Genomic DNA, 16,554 nt, shown 5'->3' with positions numbered 1-16,554 from the left:
TGGTTTTTATAGCGAATATTGACAGTATCTTCATAACAATGTGAGCACATTTTACCCATTTAATTATTATTTTTTAAGTGACTGACAGATTGATCCCATTCCAAGATTAACGTTAACAAGTGAGGAAAATAAGGCATGGTTTGGGTTTGTCCAACAACCTGACAGAATCAGGAAAACTCCCCGGGGCCTCAGAATAACTACCTGGAAGAGAGGGCTCTTTTCCCCTCAACTGGTTTATGACTTTGGTCCTACTAACTAGTCCATACAGTCTCTCAGTTGACAGTTTCCGTCAACAGTCAAGTCAGTGGAGGGTCCACACTACTAAGGAGTAGGACCCAAGCGTTCTCTTCAAGACTGCGGGGCTCCCTTCTTTTCAGTCCTGCGGGTGTGGTTTTATGCCTGTGAGTGTGTGCTGGTGTCTGAATGACAACGTGGAGCTGTGTGCTGTCTCCTCGGGAGCCTACCCCTTTCTATTGTGTAGTCACGGCTCAGAGACAAAATACCTTTCCACAAACACCTGTTTCTACCAGGACTACCTGAATCTTTCCACCCTCTCTTGCTCTAAGGCTAATTCAGGAACACAAAGGGCCAAAGGCGCTCCCACCAAACCATGCGTGGTACCCTCAGCATGCACGAGCTCTTCCCCCTGACCCCTCGAGTGGCTTTGAGGGCTGGCATTTGGCCTACTCCCTTCTTTCTGTATTGTTTGGTTCTTCACGCAACAAAGGTATATTAACTTCCTCTTATGTGACTGGCACTGTTTTAGGCCCTGGAGACAAAGCAGTGAATAGCATCATCTAAGCCTCACGTAGGCTTACACAGCTTATACGCCAGTGAGGGTGAAGGGCAACGAACAAGTGTATGGGGATATATTTCAGAGAGTGATGTTCTGTGAAGAAAATGAAGCAAGTTAAGGGGACAGAAATGACAGTGGCAAAGCATATGTGGTGTGTGCATTTGTGCTATAATGATGGGGGTGTGAACAGAGAAAATTTCAGATTCCTTCAGGTGTGGGTCAGAGCAGAAACAGACGATGCTATTTGTTGCTGACACTGAAGTCCTACTTTTTACTCCTAAGCCGATGTGGCCTGGGAAAACCTCCAAGGCCCTCATGATATAGCTACAACTCTCATTAAGGTCAAGGTCTTGACTGTGAATTGATCTTGTGCAGAGACACAGCCAGGGGTGGGTGAAGAAGTGGGGGGCATGCCTGGGCTGAGCAGGCCAGGTGGGGAAAATGACCCAAATGCCTGGCTTCCCACCTGGGGAAAGGCAAGCTGAAGGCCATGCACGGTGTCTAAGAAGTTTTGGAAACATACTGCATCTCTAAGCCAGCATCACTGAGGGATAGCAGCAGGAGTTTCTTATCATTGGTGTTTTTACTCTAAGCAGGTGGGAGACATTGGTTCTAGAAGGGTCCATTCAGATTGAAGTAGGACCCAGACAATGGCTGGGAGCCCAAGGAAGGGTCCAGTGCCATAACAAAAGGTACTTTTTGATGATTGCTGACAATTAGTTCAGTGGCCTTATACATGACTAGTGTCATTAATTCAGGGCCTGATGATGGGGAGATGCACATCTCTGTGATCTTCTTGGCCTTTTCCCCATGTTTGTTTCTTATGATGCTGCATTTCTAGCCACCATGGTGGCATCAGAGGCAGGAATAAAAAAGAAGTATCTCTTCTCCCCTTTTCTCCAGCCCTCTCAGAGACTTTGCCTTCTCTTTTTGGCCTACCATTTGGTCCTACCTCTTCCCCGACTACCCCACTACTTTCCCTTCTGCCCTTGACATTTGGATTTCCCACCCTCTCAGGTGTCCTTTTCCCCCAGTTAATCCTAGAATTGGTCTAGGATGGATCTAACTGATCTTGGATGGATCCAAGACCCAGACCCCAAAGTCAGGACATTCGTTCTTTCTAGTTCCAAATCACTTGGCCAGTTGGGCCAGTGGCCTTCATCTGTCCATCCATCAGAAGTTTTCCAGTCACAAAGGCCTTGTAAGGATTTTACCCTTCATGACTTAGAACCAGGCAATAAGCAAGAACTACCAAGAATAAAGCAATGAAGTGTTCTATCCTCCTGTACTGTTGCCCCTCTCTCCTGAGGCAGTGAATCCTGTTAACATAACCCCCATGGTCAAGCACCAGACTAAGGTCATCTCTCCCCCCAGTCCATGGAGAAGAGCAGGTACGGGCAAAAATCAATGACTCTTCAGGCCTGCTTGTGGCAAGGCTGGTGTTTGAACCACCCCCAATTCCCACTTGAAACTCAAAACCAAATCCATTATGTGTAACCCCCAGATGGGTGCATATACAATACCCCTCTCCCTATCAAATACTTTATTAACACAACTCTGGCCTGAAGCCAACTGGGGAATAACAAAATTAGCCCTGAGGACTCCCTTAACTTAATTTTTACAGCTACGCTTTCAGGAGAGTGTTTTTCCTGTGACCTTTCCCTTCTCTCATGTGTTACTGACTTTCCCTCAGGGAGCAGGGGGTGGCTGAGAACACAACAAGCAGCCATCACAGGAGCCATTAAAAACTCCCTCAGATTGCCGGGTGTCAGAACTGTTTAGGGTAATTCTGTCCTGAAAACAGCTTTTATCTCAACAGCCCTGCCTTGTTGCCCATTGATGGGGAGCTGCCTCACTGGTTCCCTTCCATGAAGGGCTATCTGCCTCCCAGCAGAGAGGGACATGGGCCTCTGGTCTTTGTTCTCTGGGGGACCTCAGTATTTTTAGGCATCCTGCCTGTCTAGTGGAACTGTGTGAGGGGCAAAGGAGATGATGATATAACAGTAAAACACAGATCACGCGCAGAGCGTTTCTAGCACAGAAGACAGGGCTGGTGTTTTTAATTATTCTTACACTTCCTAATGTCTCATCAGCAGAAAAGAACAAAAGAGTAAGGGCCAGAAATCTTTGCCCAAATGAACATGGCTGTGTGTGTGTGAGTGTGGTGTGTGAATGTGTAGAGTGTGCAAGTGGGTCTTAAGTGTGGTGTGAGAGTTTGTGTGATGTGTGTGAGTGAGTGTGAGTGTGAGCATGTGAGTTTTGTGGTGGGTGTGTGAGTGTATGGAGGATATGTATGGTATGTGAGTGTGTGTGAGTGTTTGAGAGTATGTGTGTGAGAGTTTGCAGGGTGGGTGTGAGAGTATTTGTTGGAGTGTGCGTGTGTCATGCAAAGAAACTCAGTCTAAGAAGCAAACTAGAACATGGAAAATTCTGAAAACTGTGTTGTAGGAAGAGTAAATGTGACCAGCCTCTCCTCACTTAGCCCCAGATTTAACTTTTCTACATAGTCGCCTTCTGGTAAGATAAAATGATTCCTCCCTCTTCCCTATCTGCTGACCTAACATGGTTTTCAGGGGCTAAACTAGCTGGAGGATGGGCATGCTACATAAATGGGCTGTAATTAAGGCATGGAAATTGAAGGCCTTAAAAGTCCTGGCCCTGTTGACTCAAAATCATAGTAATGTCTTTCTACCTAAAGTTAGACTTCCAGAAACTTCCACCATCTACTAAATACAAGTACCAAAATATCAATATATTCCAAAACTGACATAAAGGCTTCCTGCAGCTAGTTGGTCCTCACCCTGATGCAGAAATAGGGGGCCACTCTCACACCCTCACCCAACACTGAGTATAAAATTATACATAGTAGAACATGCTGAAGCACTAAGAAAACATACATGATGGTGAGAGAGAAGAAAGTGAATTAGTATAAACTGTTTATATCTGAGGCCATTTAATGAAGGGACAAATAGCCGAAACAACTGGTTAAATCTTGTGTGGCACTATCAATAAAAAGTTAAATTATACTTAGTGGGCTCTATCCCAAAAAAGGCAGACATGATATAACAGCAAGTTCTAGGCCATGGTTTTTGGAGATGTCCCTGATATGTAGTCTGAAAAACCCTGCAGCCCCAGGAGTAGAAATGAGGGCGACAGACCTGACCAGAGAGATAATATAAAAGGGCTAATCAAAGCAAGTGACCTCAAGTGATTCTCGAGGATTCTGGGAAGATGGCAGTCATGGTGTGGTACCAGCATAGTTGTCTATCTTTCTGAATCTAAACGCAAAGCAACTGTATATCAAAACTGAAAACCCACGGATATTTACAACAAAATTTTTTTATTAAAAAATACCCAAAATAAAATTAATGAGGACAAAGTACAACCACCATAAGATCTGTCTGATATCAGCATCTGAGCAAGAAAAAGGAGATGAAGACAACAGGCTGTCTTATAAACCTAAGAGCATGAGAAAATCACTGACAGATACTTGCTGGAAATAACTTGACAGCTGATCTAAAAACCATTGTTGAATCTGGGAGAGGCTTTGTCCAGTCCAAGGATATGTGAGTATAAGGGGCCATGGTGATATTTGAAAGAGCAAGGGGGACTGGGCCATCAGGAAAGAGCCCATACTAAGAAGAAATTTCTGGGTGTCAAATCAACATAGGATAGGAGTAACAGATAGATAAATAGATGATAGATAGATAGATAGATAGATATCCAGATAAATATGAAGGAAAGAAACAGAGCCAGAAATGTTTGAAGGCAAACCTTGTATATTTCAACACTATATGAAGAAAAGAATAGAAGGAGCTCTGTGAAGTTAGGAAAGTCCTGAACTCTAAGAGTCCTAGAAAATTAGTTTCATGTAAAAATGCATAGGTATTATATGGTGACTAACATAACATAATTAATTGATTAACTAAAATTTTTTTAAAAATTAAAAATAAAAATTCATAGGTATCAAGACCAAATCCCGTCCACATTACAATAAGAATTTTAGAGGAGCATAAAGGACGAAACAACAACCCCACATTAAAGTGAAAGCATACCAGAAAGACACGCCTACAAAAGAGATCAAAATTTTAACCGATTTCCAAATGAGCTGACATTAAAACAGTGATACAAGACATGAAAAAATAACATAAGCCAGTGTTACAAAAGATCAAAAACTAAGTGATGAAACTCATAAAAGAATTTGAGATAAAAGGAAAAAATAATTTCAGAAATGAAAACTAAATTAGAAAGTATGCAAGAGCAAATACACACCACAGTTAATGCCTTACAAGAAATACAAGGTGAAAAGAGAAAAAATTTTTAAGTAAAAAAATGACATCCAGCAAGATAGGCAGAGAAGATCCAACATGCAGATAACAGGAGTGCCTGAAGAAAATTTGGAGAAAGGGAACAAAACAAATGCTTAAAGCTATAATTCAAGGAAATTTTCCTTATTGTATTTAATTATTAAAAGAGCACACTGCGTTACTAACCTAGGTGAGCAATACCTAAGGGTATTCTAGTAAAATTGCTGAAAATTAAAGAAAAAGAAGAAAAGGACATTGGGCTCCTAAGCAAAAATAGCAAGTGATTTATTAGAGTATGAAATTTAGATTATCATCAAGTTTTTGATAGTACTACTTTATACCAGAAAAAAGTGGAGTAATGTATTTAATATACTCAAGGGAAAAATATTATCAATATCCAAGAACTCAAAGAATATTATTCCCATAAGCCCTTCCTAAGGAATCTATGGAAACAAGCTTCAGACAACCAAAGTAACTAGAGATATTCAGCATGACTGTTAGGAGCATTAAACATACAGCACTTTTAGAAGTGAGACTAACTAAAGGTTAAAGAGGAAAAAGTATTGTATGTAATGGTGATATGTCCAAACAGTGTAGCTAGAGTACAACTTCAGGAAATTATAGGAGAAAGGATAGCACATACACCAAAACAAAAACAAAAACAAAACAAAACAAAACAAAAAAAAACTCCCCTCAGTTTTTTTTTTTTTTTATTCTATTTTTAGAGAGAGAGAATGCAAGCAGGATCATGGGGGAGGGGCAGAGGTTGAAAGAGAATCTGAAGCGGGTTCCATGCCCAGCAAAGAGCCCAGCGAGGGGCTTGATCTCACAACCCTGAGATCTCGACCTGAGCCGAAATCAAGAGTCAGATGTTAGCCAGCTGAGCCACCCAGGGTTTCCTGATCTCAGTTTTTATATCAATGATGGTAAAGTAGCAGTTACTATTATGCGTATTATGAAGGATAAAGTAACTGATTAATTATAGAATATTCTAAATCTATTATCCCCTGTGTTCGTGAGAACCAAGATTCTCAGTGTGGGAAAAAAAGCAGATGTAATAGAGAAGAGATTAAATTTAAAACGTTGTAGTCCTGAATTTGAGCTGAAAGTATCATTGTGAGCTCATGAGGTATTTTGTCATATATGTATGTATCTACTTCATGTGTATGTAGGTTTATACTGAAAAACATACAAGTATCTTAGCTCTATCTTCTAAAGAAACCTAGAAACAATCACCAGACCACTAACAGTAAGTGTCTATGGGACCTAGATTGTGTACTTAAAGGGTGTTTTTTCACTAAAAGAAATCAAAGCTTTTGAGAAGATGACTGAGTCCAGGTCGAGGGAAGGAATATTTCATCGTACCAGATAGCAGGGGAGAAAAATAACTCAGGTAGCTACCACTGAGCAAAAATGTGAGAATATGAACTTCTTTATTTTATTTATTTTATTTTATTTTTTAAAGATTTTTATTTACTTATTTGACAAAGAGAGATCACAAGTAGGCAGAGAGAAGTGGGGAGGAAACAGGCTCCCTGCTGAGCAGAGAGCCCCATGGGGGCCTCCCTCCCAGGACCCTGAGATCATGACCTGAGCTGAAGGCAGAGGCTTAGCCCAATGAGCCACCCAGGCGCCCGAGAATATGAACTTCTAAAGGATAATAATTGTGATTAAGTAAAACTCAGTAATATGTTTTAATTCACGGAGTAATAAATATACATAAATAACTAATTTTTTAACTCCAGAGGATGATAGAAAATGAATCCATCATCTTGAAAACTGTAAATAAGTTGAAAGAATTGAGCACCCTTCCTATATGAACTATACCACTTGGTAACTAAATAGTAGATGAAAGGAAACATCTCCTTATAGATTCCAACTAATAAATGAGTGAAAAAGATACCATTTGAATATCATTATTTTGCAATTCCCAATAAATAAATGGAGCTAAGCATTAAGTCTCAATAACTGCTAATGTTAAAAAAAAAAAATCACTGATCACATATCTAGAAGGGGATGCTGCTCCATTATTTAAAGATTTGAGACAGATGATAGAAATGTTTAATCTCTTGATGGCTATACTTGATGGTACTACTTTTATTTTTCCCTAATAAGGAGAACAATTTATAAATTTTCATAATGTACCCCCAAAAGCGTTACTTTTTCCAATTTATAATAAAAAGTGGTGTCATATACACTTATGGATGGTGAGTGATTATATTTACTTGGATTTGGGTCATGACTTTATTTAATGGTAACTACAGTGGCCATCAAAATGGCTCCATATGCCACAGTTCCCGTGAAGTTCAGCTCACTCAACAGATACAAATAGAATTCAATTCCATGGATCAGAATCAAAATGGTACCAAAATATCCATCTGCTGCATTGAGTGCTTCTCTGTGGTACAGTCATATAGGCCTTCAACGGGAGGCAGATTCTTATTATTGTGATTAATAGTAATGGTTGAAAACTTATTTTCCTTGGTATCACGCTTTATTTCTTTGCATTCAATTGAGCAGATAAGATGGCTTAGCAACAGTAATAAAACTAGTACAATCACGGTCTAGCCTATTTTTTTTAGCATTGTGCAGTATATTACTAATTGATTTGTTTCTTCTTGGAGGGTACTGCAATATACTTAAAATGAAACCTGGTATTTAATGGACATTTCCTTACTCAGCTGTCTATAACCAATCACTGTTTCGATGTTTGTGGGTTCTTTGTACAATTTAGATGTGGATGAGTATTAAACTAGTTTTCCAGTGTATGGTATAAGTAGGACAAGATAAAGCAGTTCTTTTTTTTCTTTCCTAAATGAGTTTTAATACAATAGTTTTGGTCTTATTTTTGTTGGGTTGATTTTTTTTTTCCCCCAAGAGAAAAGAACCAGAGCTCCTCCTTCCCCCACCCCCAATGCAGGCTCCTCCTTGGGGGGGCATTTGATCCTCCTGTAGCTCCACAGAGCCTCAGGGACCAATGTAGACTCTCATCTAGGGGGAAACAAGGACCCTTGTGCTCTCAGACTGGCAGCTCAGCATCAAGCCCACTGCACCACTATTCTAACTATGACCTTGATCTTCTTACCAAAAATCAAGCTTTTGCCTTATAGCTTCATAATCCGTCTCTCTTATATCTCTGTTTCCTGGCCTTGTAAACATCCCAGTTACTAGATTTTCCTTTTGACACTTCCTGTCTCTCCATGGCCTCTCTGGGGACTGGAGTCCTGATGCTGAGCACCTGTTTTCTCTGGCTTATGCCTATGACCGCCTAAAGCCTGCTCTTTGCTAGGCTGTGATACTATAGGGCCACAGTTCTGAGGCTGTGAGTCCACCCACCAGGCTATCCTGACCAAACTCTCACCTGTCCCCTCATGGTTGGCCTGCCTACTCTCTGGGCCTGAGAAAACTTGGTATGGTCTGTCCTGGTTTTAAGTGAGCCCAAGGCTTATGGAGTTAAAAGGAAAACAAAACAAAACAAAACAAAAAAACAAAACCAGACTCTCAAACAAGTTCTGTGAGGATTTCCTGGTGCGTCTAGCACCTCTTCAGGTCTTGAACTGGAACTCAAGATGATCTGTGCCTAATTCCCAGCTTGACTGATTATTCTATCTGCCTTCACTTAGAACAGATCTCATCCCTGGATATCTTGCCTGATGTTCTGCCAGACTCTTCCTGCTCCCACGGTACCATTCCAGATGCCTCCTCTGGGGCCCTCTTAGGCCCATGGCTGTTAATACCACCACACTCAGAGAAGCAGTAATTTACAGTTACATCCATGAACCTACCTCTCAAGCAAGGATCTGGACATTATTATGGCCTGCTGCCAGCAAGCCTTAACCCAATGCTCAGCTGAGGGGGGTCCAACGCTGTGTTAAGCACTTTAGAGGGACACCAGAAATAAAGCAGAATAACATTGTCCCTGTCCCCTTGCATAAAGCCACAAGAACCCACAGTTCTGGTAACCTTATCTCAAAAAACAGATTCAAGCATTAAAATCCTAGGAAGGACACAGGATCAGGAACTCATGTAAGGACAATCTGAAAAGGCTAGAAGTCTTCAGGACAAGAAGATGGGCTTGATCACCACCAAAGGATCTTTGGACATAGAAGGAAGAGCCTCCAATTTCTAGTTCTTTCTCTAAAGCTGATTTACTCAGAAAAATCTCCCATTTCTAGAATGTTCTTTCTCCATTTCAGCGATGAAGTAGGTGGACCTAGTTCACAAATCTGGTTGCTTCTCCTTAAAAAGCTTTTACAAAATGTAAGTAATGTCCTTCCCCAATCATTACCCAACCTAGTATTTACTAATTGGAATCTCTAGAGCTCTGAAATTCATACTTTTAAATGTCCTTAGGTGGTCTGGGACCACTGAATTCGGTGATCTCCAGGGTCCCATCTTGCTGTGACATTCTACTATGTCAGATTCCAGACAGAAAGAGCAAAGGGAACCAACAGAATGAAGTTTGAGCAAGGCAAGCCCACACACATAAGAAGCAGGAGAGCCCTTGGACAATGGGCAATGAACTCAGAAACCCCATGCCCCTAAGACGTAAAGCTGGTGGGAAACATAAACTGATTCCAAGCAACTTCAAGCAGATTTATAAGGGTCGGGTCCATCTGAGCCGGGAGGACCACCATGCCTCGAAGGCTGCTGAAAGCAAGAGAATTCTAGCTGTATAAATCATGGATCTGACCTGGGATGGCAAATCTGTTCCCATGGAATCCACTCTGGAAAGAATTTTCTCTCTGGACCTTTCCATCAGAAATCACTGAAAATAAAAACAAAATGTTGTGTATAGAAACCACCTGAGACTAATATATGTCCACTGAGTTGGGAAAATACTGATCCCTTTATTGAGAAAGAGCCATAATGTCCCCCTTTTATGGAATGGTGAACATAAATCTTGAGATTGGGTGTCTCTGCTTCCAACAGTTAGAAATTGAACAGGAAGTTACACAACTTTAAACTGTGTTCATCATGCATCTCTAATGCCAAATGTTCTTCTATGCACTTTGCTTAGGTCATCATTCAGTAGTCTCACTAAGTCCAATCTTGCTTCATTCAGATTAGGAGACTGAGACTCAGAGGGGTGTATGATTTACCCCAGGTATCATAGCTGGTCAGGGGCAAAATCCAGGTTAGGAAAAGTTAGCCCATCAAGATCCAAAGACCGTGCTTCTCTTCCTACCTCACCAAATGTCCTACCTGGTCAAGAACTACAATCCCAGCCTCTCTGGGAATGTCCCACAACATTTAGAGCAATGTTAACCCAGACTGAAGTTGAAAGTGGGTCCCACGAAAGGGAAAATGCTCAGGTAGTGTGCCATGCCCATACCTTCAGCTGCACCTCAGTGCACTCTTGAGGAAAAAAGAAAGAAAGAAATCACACATGTATATGCTTTAATTTCCAGGACTGAGTTAACTGCATGGATTGTCATGCCTCTGCCCCGGACTGAGAAGGCTGCCCGCAAACCCAGGCTGCTTGCTTTAGGCACACATTGAATCTGAGAATAGCTTTCAAAGAGTTGGAGATCATATGGACCAAGTGCATTTTTCTACTTCCTTTCCAGGATTATCTTTTTCTCTCTGTCCCCATTCTCATCCCCAACTCACTGAGTTTAAATCCCTAGGTGCTGCTGGTAGAGGATCCATGTTGACGGAAAGTCCTCTGGTCACATTTCCTATTTTCAAGAATAGCACCTGCCCTGGGTGTAGGCAGGAGTCATGGACACAACTCATATTTTTAGAGTTCTGGACTTTACAAAGCCTGTTATATCCCTTGCTTCCTTTTAATCCTCATGCCAATTCAGCCACTTTTATAGACCAAGGAACTCTATCAAGGTCCCACAACCAATAACTGATAAGACTGCCCCTAAATCTGTGTCCTTTTCCATTCACCACTTGAGGACAGCCCACACTTAGGATTTGGGTGCTGGACATATGGATAAAAAGGCAACTGGCCAAGAGAGTGCTGCTAAAATGCACTCAGTATTCAAAGAGTTAGCTCTTTGAAGTAACAGGTTACTCCTTTAGAGTATAGAAAGAATCAACCATTCACACCCAACATGAATGGATTCATCTCCTTCTTGCCCTTGAAACAACCTTCAGAAACCAAACAGAGATCAACATCTCCATTTCAAAAAGTGAAGCCAACTGAGAAAGGATTTGAATACACAGTGTTGTATAGCTTTATGCCTTGGAATCTCAGCTAGAACTTTGGTCTCTGACCTTGCGGTCAGGGCAGTGTCACAAAAGCCCCCACACACACTCATCAAGTTTCCAGATCATCAAAACTACCCAGTACAGTCTCAATCTGATTGCTTGTAATTTTAGCAGCCCAAATTAAGCTTTCATTTCCACATCATTAAATTAGTTAAAAGTCTTCAAAGATTTTTCACTTCAACGTTTTAGTGAGCAAAACTATACCAAATTAATTTTTTCACAATGTTTTCTATAGGTAGAATTTAACTTCATCACATTAGAGGGAAACTGGAGTCTATGTCCAATTTACTCTTTTGAGCTTCCCCAAGCTAAGAGGATCTTATATGCATATGCCCAGCCTTTGGGAGCAGGTTCAATGCAGTCACATTGCATTATGTCACAGTAGCATAGATTGAACACCTGTTGGTTTGCCCAGCATTGGGCCAGACTCGGTGAGAAACGAGGAGAGGGTCCAGCCACTGCCCACGCCTGTCTTACCTGAAGGGGGTCTTCAACCGAAGGGATTTTTTTCTTTACCGTCCTGTGTTTTAGATAGTTCCATCCCTCCTTCTTAAGACTGGATCAGTCAGCACCATCTGTGTCTCTCCCCTCATATCTGACCAGGCCCTGGCACAGAGTAGATCCTCTCCTCAACAGACATTTCCAGTTTGAATGGCTGATTGGTGTTTCTTGCCCGGGCCTTGATGCCATATTGGAACATGGGTTCAGGGCCATGGAGCGGACAGCTCAGAGGCAGCCCAGGGAAGCCTCTGGAGGAGGGAGGGCCAGGCCAAGTGAGTGATTACCTTTCCTCTTGTGCCGCAGTTCACTGGCTGTTCACCACATGCGGGGCCAGTGGGCCCCACGGCCCCACACAGGCCCAGTGTAACAACGCCTACCGGAATTCCAACCTGAGCGTGGTGGTGGGGAGCGAGGGTCCCCTGAAAGGCATCCAGACCTGGAAGGTGCCAGCCACCGACACCTACAGGTGCGTATGGGGGAGGGGGAGGCCAAGGGACAGATCTCCCCTTCTGAAGATGATGGGGTGCTGCCTGCGGGTGCATGCCCTCAGGGTGCCTGGGCACACCGAGGCTCAGAGGCCACGGACTCTGGCCCATAGTGGGGTATAAGGGCTGGAGATGGGGAGATTTGGGATAATGGGATATGGCAATAAAGATGTGTCCTCTGTCCTCAAGGAGCCCACAGTCTGTTTGTGGAGATGATATTCACGTGTGAGCTAGCTTCAGAATATTCTTTATTACTAATAATTGTAATTATAGTGGATTCTTTGAGTATTGCTTGATGCTGTTCGCATGAGTCAGCACATGTGAAATGTTTGGGAAACAGACGTACGATGGACATGAAAGATGATGCTCTCACCCTTGAGCCTCCTGCCCTGGGCCTTCACTATTCACAAGTAAAGCAGCTGTTCTCAGGTTCTTGTCCCACACCCAACCCCAACTACGCAGTATTCCAACAGAGCAAGGCCAGGCCAGAGGGAGGCCTGACTCAATGGGCCACTTTGCTCATACGTGAAGCTGATGGCAAGGCTCAGACCAGTGGTTCTCAATCATCGAAATGACTGGACATCTGGTTAATACAGATTACTGACCTCACTCACAGAGTGTCTCATTTCGTAGGCCTGGAGTGGGGCTCAAGGATATGAATATTAAGAAAACTTTTATGCTATCCATTTTTATATGAATGAAGCAAATATGACAAAATATTGACATTTATTGGATCCGGGTTGGGAAGGGAGACATCAGGGGTATTCATCACGCTGGTTGTATTCATTCATTGAGAACGTGAATTCCTAACAGGTTCCCAGGTGATGCTAATACGGCCCCAAAGAGTGACTGGATTAGGTTGAACCCTTGTGTGTAGTCCTCCCACAGCTCTGTGAACAAGGCCCGGGCTGCAGTCTTCATTTTACACAAGAGGAAACTGAGGCTCAGAGAATGGGGTGCCTCCCCACAGACACACAGACTCGCAGACACGCAGGTCGGATAAAACCTGAAGCACAGGCTTGCTGAGGCTCCTCCCACAGCGAACAGGAACAGCGAACAGCAGGCTTAAACAGGAAGCAGCTTAATCATGACCTTGCTGGTGCAAATGCCCCCCTGTGGCTGAACACAGTGGGATGTGAGCTCTCTTTCCCCTTCCTCAGCCCCCAACCCCCAGAAGGAAAGGAGCGTCTCAGGTTGCCTGGTTTTCTCCGGTTTTCTCTGTAGCCCCCCACCCCTGGGACCTCGGTATAAATGCATCTCAGGGGGAGCCCTAAGTGCTTTTTAAATGACATTCTGGTCAGGAATGCAGTAACAAGGTTTGGCTGCAATCAAATTAGCTGCTCTAGGTTCCACACTTCCCCAACAAATGGTCGCAGACACCCAGCCACCCCGGATCTGCCACACTGAGCAGGTCTCTCCCTCCTGCCTGGCTGAGGTTCCCCAGCTCAGTCACTGTCCCAGAGAGATGGAGAGGAGTGTTCACTGAGGACTCACCAAGTATTTCTCCCCCTTTTAGCAATGAGGCAGATGTCATTACTATGATTATTGATATTCCCTTGTTTCCATAGGGGGAAACTGGAGTCAGCAGCTTAGCAACAGACCAAAGGCCACATAACTGGTAAACCCAGGGTCCTCTGGCCCAAAGGCTGTGTGTTCTTTCCACAAAAGCCCACACCTGGACTCTGAGAGGCATTCAGGGGACAGGAGGAACAAGAAAGGGAAAGTAGGCCTAGTAGTCAGGCACCACCCACCTCCAGGAAGCCTCTGGAAGCGAAAGCCTGGGAGGAGAGGCCCCATCACCTGCAGGGATGCTGCCTGCCCAGCCCTGGGGGCAGAGCCCCACATGTAAGAAGCTGTGAAGGAGAGAGCAGAGGAGCTGGGAGACAGACTGACACCTCAACAGTGAACGCCCAGCAAGACCCACTGTCCCATCCCCATCCAGGGCGACTCTCAAGCCAGACGGGCTATAAGTCCCTTCCTGCCCCGACCACAAAGATCTACAAATAGGAGGCACCATGAGCAGGGTTCCTTTTGGGCTGCATTCCCCTTGAAACTGCGAATCAGACCCACTTCCAGACTCGAGCAGGTCATTGAATCGCTTGAGGCTCTGTTTCTGTAAAAGGCAGGGATTGAGGGTGTTAATATCTGCCCAGCGGGGATCTTGCCAAGATGACGTACAAGTGCCTCGCATAACACGTCTGCGCACTGGGTGTTCCCCGGCCCGTGGGCAGAGAGACCAGAGGGAGCAGGGAGAACATCTGGCTGCAGGCAGTGGCCGGAAGCATTTCCAGAACAGCTTGATCCCACAGGGTCTACTTCCTGACTTCTCTGTTTCTAAGGACTTTTTTCTGACTTCCTCACGTGGGCCCCATGTTTCAAAAGATCTCGCCTGGCAGACAACCTGTACTTATTAAATAAGCACTAATTCATTCCCCTCCTTTTTATTAATCACAAGCACATCTAAGTCTAGCCAGTTTTCTGATCTGCATGAATTGCCACGTATTGCCGCACTTCCCTCATAGAACCCCAGCCCAAATCGGGGCACAGTTTCTCTTTCTCTCTGGAATATTGAAATGAGCTCGCGGCCCCCACCATTGCTGGGCAAACGCTCATTGGAAACAGGGACAAGGAGCCGTCTTGCTGTTGAAGCGTAACACTTCAATGTGTCCAGGTTGACAAAGGGGATATTTTGATCTGTAGGACATAATGAAGCTAGCCTGAGATCAAAAGGGGAAGAGTTAAAACTGAAAAACATTAGGGTTTTTTAGTTGTTTTTGAAATCTTGGGATTTTTTAACTCTTCAAAGGCTGTAACAGATATTTCTGACCTTGACACTGGAGGAGGCTCAGGGCTTGGACAGTAATGCATATTGATTGTATAATTTAGTATCAAAGAACCAGACCATTTAATGATTTGCCTTTTAGACCACATCAAAACATCCCCACATCAAAATATCCATGTTGACAAGTCAGGTGCCCTCTTTCTGAAAGACATATTCCCCATATTAACTAATTCTGGTTTGGTAAGGGCAGTTCATCTAGTGAGAAAGACACGGGACACATCATGTTTTCTCAAGAGGTGAGAAAAAGGTGAGAAAGGGCAGGAGCGTTTCTTAGGCTCTCCCCCTGTTCCTGGAAGAGGGTGAGTCTGGCTGCTTCCTGAGGTCTGGCACCTTTATTGTTCCCACTGACTTCTCTATGGCTAATGAGAGAGGTGACACCATATGCCCAGTGTATGTCACGGTGGGGCCACCATTGTCTGGAGCTTCCTCGGGGATACACACGGATGAAAGTGTGCCCTTATCGGTCAGTTATCCTGGGCCCATCTCTCACCCTTTATTTCTTTGCCCACCACCACAAAGGAAGAAACCCAGAAAGAGGGAGAGGAAGAAGAGGCTGGGGGACAGGAAACAGCAGGCTTAAGGAGGGAAATTTAGGGACAACATCTAAGTCCCCATCGCCCCCTGAGCCGCCTGATTCCCTGCCTTGGGCTTCCCTTCCCCTGGATTTGCCTCTGTCAAAGTAGTGATGCTCTCACTCCCTCCAAGTACCTATGTCCCAGCATCCAAACCTGCTGCCTTCCGCTTCCCAGGTCTCTGTGGACGGCACTCAGCGCAGATTAGGACACTGCCTGGCACTAAGTATATGAAGGTGTACAAGGTCCACTCTGTGCCTACAAGGAGCCAGTGGGGGTGTCGGACATAGAAACAAAGCATTGATGCGCGATGTAGAAAGTCCTTCGGGGAAGGTTTGCATCAGGCACTGCTGTCAGAGGCCGGGAAAGGGCCTGAGTTCATGAATGGCTTCCACAGGGAGACAGAACTTGAGTTCAGTCTTGAAGGTGATAGAGTTATCCACAAAGAGGAGGGGAGGAAGGAGCCCCTGGGGCCGGAGCCTCCCATCCCGAATGCCGTTAGCGCCCCCTGGCGCCGGCTTGGGGGACATGCGCGCCTGGAGGCGGGGACCCGGGATGGAAAGGCGGCGGGAGTGGAGTCCTGAGGAGCTAAGCCAGGGGCAGGGAGATACACACGGAGGGACCCGGTGGGGCCAAGAAGTGTTTGGGAGGTGGAATCAGCGTGATTGTAGGACTGAGGGAGGAGGCAGAGCCCAGGTGACAGGCCGTGATTGGGGGCTGAGGAGGCAGGACGGCGAGTGACAGCTGCCATCTCCAGGAGCTTGACTGAGAAGGACAGGCAAGAATTAGGGCAACAGCCAGAGTGACGCCTGATGAAGGGAGATTTCTG

The 16,554-nt window shown here is 44.4% G+C and overlaps 1 protein-coding gene across 1 annotated transcript in view; it reads left to right on the top strand.

The window, feature by feature from the left end:
- Positions 1-16,554, top strand: part of ALK (ALK receptor tyrosine kinase) — a 679,199-nt gene that overhangs the window by 615,461 nt on the left and 47,184 nt on the right. Inside the window, exon 12 of the mRNA XM_082744992.1 lies at positions 12,130-12,292. Coding sequence (XP_082601118.1) covers positions 12,130-12,292 — 163 coding nt within the window. The remainder of the gene's footprint in view (positions 1-12,129; positions 12,293-16,554) is intronic.

The sequence above is a fragment of the Mustela nivalis genome, assembly GCF_964662115.1.
Source record: "Mustela nivalis genome assembly, chromosome: 8".
Taxonomy (NCBI): Eukaryota; Metazoa; Chordata; class Mammalia; order Carnivora; family Mustelidae; genus Mustela; species Mustela nivalis.
The sequence above is the reverse complement of the archived record's forward strand: the minus strand, read 5'-3'. Positions and strand labels throughout refer to the sequence as shown.